General features: G+C 35.4%; 1 protein-coding gene across 2 annotated transcripts in view; it reads right to left on the bottom strand.

Annotated features, from left to right (window-relative positions):
• Positions 1-1047: 1047 nt before the first annotated feature.
• The window catches only part of LOC110381031 (neuroligin-4, Y-linked), an 83864-nt gene continuing 75173 nt past the window's right edge, over positions 1048-9738 (bottom strand). Inside the window, exons 8-11 of one of the 2 annotated variants that reach the window (XM_049842153.2) lie at positions 5819-5986; positions 5251-5402; positions 3284-3402; positions 1048-2830 (exon numbers count right to left, since the gene is read on the bottom strand). In XM_049842153.2, coding sequence (XP_049698110.2) covers positions 1815-2830; positions 3284-3402; positions 5251-5402; positions 5819-5986 — 1455 coding nt within the window. In that variant the 3' untranslated portion in view covers positions 1048-1814. The remainder of the gene's footprint in view (positions 2831-3283; positions 3403-5250; positions 5403-5818; positions 5987-9738) is intronic. The other variant, XM_021341210.3, reaches the window with a different exon arrangement.

Raw genomic sequence — 9738 nt, 5'->3', positions numbered from 1 at the left:
TCAACGGGCTCCACGAAGCTAGTTTATAGCTAGATTTCCTGACCTCATAAACCCAGCGTGTTGATATTAAAGCCTCTCTGATTCGCAGCACAAAATATTTTTTCATATATTTTTTCACTGATCCGGGTATGTATGAAAATGTGTTCAGGTTTTTTGCTGAAAATACTGGTGAGCGTACTAATATTCGTGTTAAGCCTGCGTACACTGATTTGGTTGTGATAGTAGATTTGACGCAGTTTGTATGAAAAGTTAAATTACTTTTCCGTAGCCTATCAGGGAAGCTGCATATAGGGGGTAACTAGTGACAGAATTAATTGCATTAACATGTTGAAGTGAATTATGGTGTCAAATCTGCTGAATTTGAGGACAAAATTGCTGATAGAGATTCTAAAAAGCTTTTGGCTCGATGAGAATGACTATCAAAAACTATCGTTATTTAGAAAGTTCTTCCTAACACTAAGCTCATTATATAGAAACCAATTTGTTTCCTAATCTGCACAAAATCTATCACATAATTGCGTCAAAATTTCGTAAGCCGCTGCACACGAGAAAAACAAAATGGCTGCCAACTCTCAGACTTGCGAACACTTTTACATTGATGACAATAATACTGATGTACTTTTCCCGTTTGACGATTTTCTTTTATTCGAAATTGTAAATACGTTTCAGAGACATTTTAATCATGTATTGTTTGAGAACGATTCTTTTAAAGAGAATGCGAATGTTATAAATGGGGATTGTACTTTGAGAGATTTTATTTATGCATGAATTGAAGGACTCTTGTGTTCGTTGTAAGTAGATGTTACTTATTGATTTTGTTGTTATTTTGTGGTACATAAAACATGTGGGTTTAAGAATGTGCTTGATTTTATACGAAATGTTTTTAACATAAAATAAGAACAGCGCGTAGGTTTGAAGTAATAAATGTTTGCTTGGACAAAGCTAATACTAAACATTCATAAAAAGAAAGAACTAAATACATTTTAGCGTCTTCAACAAATTCAAGAATGATATCCTTCAAACATTCTCCTTTGTGTTTTATTATACCTTTTTTTCTAGGCCCTCAATTTAATACTCTGTTAGGTTCGTCGTATAAATGAAATAAAATTCCTTTTTTACTCAAGAAAGTTCCAAGCACGTACTTAGACAGGAAAATAAGGATAATTCGCCGTTTTAAAAACTTCCTAATGCTGACACTTTGGCATTCTAAAGAAAGTACGCAAAAAACGAAGTTAATGGTCTGTGTCACATGGCCCTTTAAACTGAGATTATCTTATTGTAAGTATACAGTCTTTAAGATTCTAATTTATTTACAATAGTCATTTTCAATGACGGTACTAAGTGAAGTAACAATATGTATGTTATTTTTGCTGCATGATTTGATTTGCCCAACACACAGTTCGTGATTAGAACTCATTTCAAAATTTTCATATTTAATTGCATTGTTATCCATAATGAGATTGAAGACTTTATCATTTTTTTCTCCTCTGTCATCCATTTTGAATGGCGATGATATTACAATAATTATATTTACATGATCAACGAAAATGACAAAATTTACAGATTCGTTTATTTCGATTTCTGAAAAATTGGATTATCCTTTTAAAAAAATTACAATTTATTCAGAAACCTATAATTACAATAATTACACCTATGAATACTTAAAACGTTACCTGTATTACATAATTATTACATAAAGTTAACATCGTATATACACTGCTTTAGTTCGATATTTACAACCATGGCTTGTCCCGTGACACTCACTCAATGTTCCGATCGTCACTTTACACATAATTGTAAATATCTTCCATGTCTCATACGTTCATTTCAGACATCGCCGCCTGCGGAACCCGAGACTGCGAGAAGTGCTGGGAGGGGGGCGAAGACGGCGGGGGGAGCACGGACCCGTTGCCGGGCCCTTGAGACTGCCCCGTCTGAGCTTGCACGTCAGGCAAATTCCCCGCACTGCTCATAAAAGTCGCGTTCTTAGGTAGCGTCATACAATTGGACGCATTACATATCTGATTCTGCTGATAACTGAACCCCACTTTCCTCGGCAACGTCGTACATTGTCCCCTATTTGTTGGCGGGCTCGATTTCTGCGACAAATTCGACATTTGTATCCCGGTGTGACAAACGTTCGGGCAGTTCGCTGTAGTGAAGTGGGGAACTCGATTTGTCATTGCGATTATCGCGTTTTTGTCCTGATGATCGATGTCTACAATCGTGCTCGAGCTTTGCGAGTGTCCGACGAAGTAATGGGGATGCTTCGACGATACGCTATCGAACGTTGAGTTATGGTTCCTTTTCTGTTGTTGCTGGAGTGCTTTTACTTGCAGTCTTGTTTTATCTCTTTGGTAGTAGACACCGGCGAATATTAGGACGTTTAGAATAAGAAGTGAGCATCCTATAGCTATGGTGACGCTTAGAGCTGTGGAGTATGCGGTGTAGCCCGCCACCTCTAAGTTAGAGACGTCTTGCGTGTGTGTGTTGTTGGGTACTTGGCTCTGTGTGACAGCGGACCCTGGTCGCGCGGACATCACACTAATGCAGGTCGTGACGTAAGTGTCCATCGTAGTGGACGGTATGTCTAATGTGAGGTTGTAGGTCGGTTTGCGGTACAGCTCCATCGTAGGGTCGAAGTAGTTCGCCCGTGTGAGTGGGTCCGGCCTCACGAGCCCGTCGTACAACTCAGGGTCGTTGTGGTTCCTAAAAAGGTTGTGTTTAGCGACCACGTCTTTCATCCCGGCGCGGTGGATTTCCGGGATCAAGCGTAACCACACGGACAGCTGATGTGCCCTATAATGGTTTTTCATCCGCGGTTTCATACCTGCAATGGAATTTTTGATTGTGTAACGGGTTAAGGTATTTGTAGGGTCAAATTCGTGTGGCGGATTAATGAAAAAGGTCGACGTAATTAACTTTCGGAATTGATATTACCGCGCGTGAGGTGAGCGAGATTAAATTCAGTGTTTTGTAGATTAATTTAATGATAACGTTCTGTTTTTTACAAGTACGTTTCTACCTTCACTTAATTAAATTAAAATTAGAAACTGAATTTGCAATTCAATTTGCACCTAGGTACAGAAAAAAAACTTTATTAGTTTCTAGAATACAATTTACAATAAAGTATCAATTTAATTAAAACTTGCATAGTGCTCGAAGTTTGTAATTACTTTTAAATTAAGTTTAAACTTCTGCGAATATAATAATATCGTGTATTTTCTGGAAATTGAAAAGCATAATGAGTATACGCCACGCGAATGACGTCACAGTTTCTTACCGATTTCCAAATACTTTTGGTAAAGTGTGTCATACTCGTCCCACAGTATGCTCTTGTACTTATTCCTCTCCCGTGATATTGGCAGCACTGATTCTTGCCGATGAACTTCATTTGGGTTCCTAAAGGAAAAAAACATAGTTTGTAAATAATTTTACCTCAAAATACTTCAACATACTGAGTAAATGTTAAGCATTTACGTCAGTTAACTGCAAGTTCCAAGAACGAAAACATTATCACATTATAAAATAAACATGATCATGGAATTAAATAATTTTTTCTATCAAATATATCGACAATAAGTATTGAAAGCTTAAGCTATATCTTTGTATAAAATACTCTTCGAATAAAAACTCATTAAAGCTAACCTCGCTGCAATTCACAATAACAGCATAATCCTCTTTATCATAACTATCAACTTTGCTCAAAATTTAAATTAATTATTCTACAAAAACATGAAGCATGGACTATAAGTTTTAAAATTTTCAACCGTCTGTCTCGAAATAGTGAAAACAATAAAATTATTTCAGCAAAAACTTTGTTGACTGACTAGTTGAGAACTAAAACTGTTATTTCAATTAAAATTGAAAACTAACAAATGGCACTGACAACAAACTTTCGTGCGGTAGAATATTTGAAATAAACTGAGTGTTTTTTGAAATGTAAATCTCGTGACATTTTTAATTTGATCACTATCTAAGTGGCATTAGAATCCTTTATTTTGTCAGATCTAGCTAAATGTTTAATAGCTAGAAAGAGACTATGACCCTTGAGTTTTTTTCGGCGTTTGTTCTCAGAGATCAGTCAGTTAGGAAATGCCGACCCCAGCGTTCTTAAAATGACGTGTAAAAGTGATGTAATATCCAACTTGCAAAGTAAACGATTTAATTTAATTTCAGCATTTGCTCCCAATAAAAAAACTATATTTAGCTCATAAATCCAAGATTACTATAGAATAAATTATGTCAAAAGAACTATACAACATTTTTCACTCATAATGAACAAAAATGGCAACACTCCCCATAATGTTGCCACCTAAAAAGATACACGTGCCACCTTCATAATATTTTCTCTAGGTCAAAGGAAAGTACCTTAGTCCCCTACTCATAAACTGATTCGAGAAAATAATGATACGCCATTTTGTTTTACCTCTGATTAATGCGCCGTCGTGAGAAATAATGTTCACGCTTAAGTGGTGCGACGGATATGAATTTGTTACACACGCAATTCTGATTTACGTGGCGTAAGCTAAAGATGTTATTGATTTTCTTTTAAGTGGGTAAATGGTTGGTTTAAGAGATTTGGTTTAATTGTTCGAGGCGAATCACGTTGTAATTTTTAAGTTTCGGCAATACAATTTATCAGTTAAACATACCGATAGATAGTCTTGAATTGCAACGTTTTTAATTACAAACTGTACTCTTATGACAAAAAGTGTTGAAACAGAAATAATCTTTTGAAGTCTGCTGTGTTATTATTTTGATTGTCTACTATCTATTCTATAGTAGCAGAGTATGGTCACATTACCTACTTAGGAGGCAGTAACCGCTGTGACTGACAGTCCATTAAGTGCATACTGACTAAATAGCCACTCTGTTATATTATCTACCAGTTTGTAGACTAATCGACTAACTAGTTTAGTGAAAAATCCTTTGCTTCTTACTCCCTAAGTTCCGTATAGTTTTCTTAATTTTAAGATAACTTCAAGACGTCGAAGAGATTTATTTATTTCAATTTTCTTACTTTATTTTTCTGAGCAACTATTCCCTATTTACGAACTATCTATGAGGTAACAAATAGGTAATAAAAAGAAGCTAACACCATTTACTCCTAAATTATAAATTGTCAATACTCAGAATCTACACTGTTCAACACTAAACTAGAAAAGGCATCCAAAAACAAGAAACAACTGACACTCAAACATAGCTCAAACAAGAACAATAAATTGAACAGAACATTTGACCACTCACCCGGTCCTCGCAAAATTAGCCATATACAGTATGAAAGCCTCAGACAGGGCCACTTCAGATTTCGTATAGTTCCTTGGAAAATGGCCTAAACCCTCCACTAATGGGGCCCCGAATAAGTACGGTAACTCTTCGCCGTGTACTGATCCCATACGCTGCAAAGGAAAATGGTATTAGTATCAATGAGCATAAGGTTGAAGATAGATAGAAGATATTTCTTGTCATATCTACTTATTTTTTGATACTTTCTAAAGCAAAAACTACTAAAGATTTTATTGGGAACGATCAATTCAATTGTTGCTGTAGTAAAATTTTGACCAAGCGATGATGTACTAAACTCCATAATAACTAAGATCAAGAGATTGAAAATGGAGCAATACTACAAATATCTCAAAATAATCTAATATCATTAACGCGAAAGATTGTATGTGAATGGATATTTGTTCCTCTTTCACACAAAAACTATTCAATAGATCAAACTTCGCAATAATATAGCTCTCAAAATTGAAATAACATAAGAGTTTTTTTATATGTTCGGCTAGTACTAGTAGGTAATAAAAAATATTCTAACCCTCACCTGAGGATAATCCCCATCTTTGGTCTGGTAGTCGAACACGTAGAAGAAGGTCCTGGGCGAGGTGTCTGGCGAGCTGAGGAAGTCTCCTGTCTGGACCAGAGGAGCCACGTATTGAGCATCTGAGAGAGCTAATACTGCTGCGTCTCTGGTGTTTATTGGATGCTGGTGGACAAAAGAAATTGAAGCTTGGGTAAGTATTGTGTTTCTCGGAATTTGGATTGTATTCGTAAAAGCTAAAAAAATGGGAAAAGGGTAAGTTGGTAATAAAGGAAGCGAACCTGTTGTGTAACTGAAACTAATGTCTTTTGGTTTATATTATGTAAATTGTTGGTAAATATATTGAACAAAGGCTCAAAATGACCATGGTTTTAACTTATGACTGTGAATAGATAATGATGACTAATGATAAACCTAAGTATTACAAATTACGCTTCCAAAGGGTATTTACATGAAACCACGCTGATGTACTTTTATCTTTGAAAACTAGAACATCGTAAGCAAATTCATGTGAAGACAAGCCTTTAAACAAGATCAAGTTTTCCACCAAAGCTTTACTACAATAAATGCTAACAAAACTCGAACTTATCTCGTATACGTGATGTGTGTCTGAAATTACATTCAGACAAGTTAAACTATGAGCAAAGTCTAACGGGTTTCACTGGTCGGCGAAGCTTTAGCCAATCCTACAACTCGTCGGAGCAAAAATCAATATTAACGAGGTCCATTATTAAAATTCCTTTGGAATACTTCAGCTAGATGTTTGCCAGACTGCCACAATCATTAACAGGGTTGTATTTGAACCGGTGACCTTTCGATAGCGGTCAGCACCCCACCGTTTGTGCTATATTTATAATTCATTCACTCGTTATGATGGGCCTTTGGACATGTTGAAAGGGTTTCAACAATGACTGTTTGAAAGCCAGCGATTAGGTCTAGCAATAGAGAAATTTGTTGATGAACTATTTACTAAATAAGCTCTATTTTAGGTATTTGATTAGCTACTTATTCCATGTATAGCTTACGATAATTTCACGTTGCATTGACATCATTGTTTTAGTATAACCAATTAGATGTTATATTTGACTAAGATTGAAATCATATGACTTTAATGGGCCAAAATAATATTAAGCAACTTGATATAATATTCCTTTCTGATGGTAATGATGAAATAAAACTAGCACAAGGAATTAAAGCAACAACAATAAACAATGTAGCAATCAAACATGAAAACTACAATATTAAAGCGAAGCATGCAAATGAAATCGCAGTAACACGAGCAGAAGAATTCCGGCAAACAATAGCAGACGAAAATCATAATGAAAATGAAACGCCATAAATCGTTGAGTATTCAGCAAACTACAAACTTATCCTATAAAATATATCCGGGACACTCGATACGAAGTTGGAGTCGAAAACAGTGGGATTTTGGCAGCGGCAGGAATTTAGAGGCAAGTGCCAAATGGTCCTTTTGGTGCTCCTGCCAAGTCGTCATAAACGTGTGTCGTAGGAACGTGGGATTTGGGTCAAGTTGATGCTAGTTTGGCTAATGTATCATGGAGTTCGATGTTCGAAAATGTATTAGGAGGGTAAGTGCACTTCAAAATCTGAGCAACAATTAATCACCTCCATGGCACCGGTGTCTCAACCGGTTGACACTCTCCCATGTAATCCTCCAACATCTGAGTTGCAGTTAGTCACCAGCATGGCTCCAGTGTGTCAAGTAGTAGATTCCATTGCAAATATTAATTTAAATAATAATAAAAATATTAATTACATATTTTCAGATCATTTTGGTCAAGGTTTTGGTAGCATTTTTAATCAGTGTTCGCATCATAAGGTAATTAATCATTGTGTACCTGGTGCCAGTTTTAGCCACTTAATTAGAAATATTAAATCATCACAGCTTAATCCCATTTCAACTGTTATATTGCTTTATGGGGATAGCCTGGCTGTTACAAAGAAAGACATATTAGAATGTGTTTCCTTGATGACACATTTAAATGAAACTAAAAAAATCAAATTCATACTGTGTGCTTTGCCTTATTCTGACAGTTTATCAATGGAACAAAATAGGCACATATTTGATTTAAATATGTTAATTTATAATAGGACATGTCGTCTTGATAATGCGATTTTATTTTTTGATATAAACCAATTTACAAGTAGATTTAAATTAACTGAATACTCAATGTATTTGCCACCTAGCTGTAGAAGACACATTGCTAATCTTTTAGCATATAATATACACATTGACACTGGTACTTATTACATACCTACGGATACTGTTAGTAGTACTACTAACATAATTATTGATTCGCCCAGTAGTTTAAACTATTAGGCGCGACAAAGGATGGACCGCATGTATTGAATGTTGTACATCAAAACATGCAGGGCCTGTCTGGCAAAGAATTAGAATTAAGTTTATTTATGGAAACCCACAATGTTCATGTTTTGTGTTTAACTGAACATTGGTTAAAAGAGCATGAGTTATTGTTTATTAATGATAACAATTACACAATACAAAGTGCGTTTGTAAGAAATAAGGCTATTCGAGGCGGCTCCTTGATTCTAGTTTCAAATAATTTAAAATGTAAACAACGCCTGGATATAGTTAAACTTTCTATCGAGCGCACTATAGAGTTGTCCTGTGTGGAACTTGAGCGTTATATTATAATCTGCGTTTACCGCCCCCCCCAAGGAGATTTCAATATATTCGAATCGGTAATTGAAGATTCACTTAATAAATTAAAATCAAGTCACAAACGTAAAATTGTATGTGGTGATTTCAATGTTAATATCTTGGAGGCCTCGCCATTAACTACTAGAATTTTGAACTTATTTAAGTCTTTCAATTTAGTGAATTTATTTTATGAACCAACGAGAATAACGGCTTCTTCTTCTACTTGTCTCGATAATATATTTACCGATTCCGATGAATCAAATAATAATTTAGTCTTCAACGCCCTCACGTCTGACCACTGTGGCCAAAAAGTGAGTTTTCCCATGATTATCCATACGAGTCCACTAAAAATTGAATGCAGGCCCCATTCAGCTAGTCGTTGTAACAGATTTAAATGTAATGTAGCTAAAAAAATTAATCCCAAAATTATTAACAACGAGGATCCTAATGCCATCTATGGATCACTTTTCAGTATTGTTCAGAATGAATTTGATTCTACATTTAAAACTAAAACTTTGGAAATTAAAAGTACCTCGGCTAACTTTAATCAATGGGCCACGACAGGTATTTATAAAAGTAGAGCGAGGCTGTATGAGCTATATGAAATAAAAACGTATCAATTTGATGATGCGTTTGTTAGTTATGTTAAGCAATATTCAAAATTATTCAAAAAGGTTTGTAATATGGCAAAATCTAAATTCATAAGCGATACAATTAAAAAGTCTAATAATAAAGTTAAAACTACATGGAAAATAATAAATAACGAAACTGGTAAATCGGTCAGTCATGAAAAGAAGTTTGAAATCCTAGTCGATAACAAACTTGTTAGTCATGCGGACGACGTAGCAAAAGCCTTTAACGAGTTCTTTGCCGATATACCCATAGCTACAACTCGCTCCTTAAATTCTTCTTCGACTGATGCTGAGAAGCTTTTGCGTAGTAGTGTACCCAAGTGTGACTTCTTGTTCAAGTTTAAGCATGTAACGCCGCATGACGTCATCAATGTCTTCAAAACTCTTAAGTCAAAAAACACCGGTGATTACTGGGGTATTTCCACTAAACTTTTAAGTAATATCATTGACATTGTTGCTCCCTATCTAGCTGTTACATTCAATAAATGCGTTGATGCGGGTGTATTTCCGGACCTCATGAAACAAAGTAAAGTCGTTCCCTTGTTTAAATCAGGAACCAAGTCGGATATTGGTAACTTTAGACCAATTTCAATTCTACCTGC

This window comes from Helicoverpa armigera, chromosome 5 (genome assembly GCF_030705265.1).
Source record: "Helicoverpa armigera isolate CAAS_96S chromosome 5, ASM3070526v1, whole genome shotgun sequence".
Classification (NCBI taxonomy): Eukaryota; Metazoa; Arthropoda; class Insecta; order Lepidoptera; family Noctuidae; genus Helicoverpa; species Helicoverpa armigera.
The sequence above is the reverse complement of the archived record's forward strand: the minus strand, read 5'-3'. Positions and strand labels throughout refer to the sequence as shown.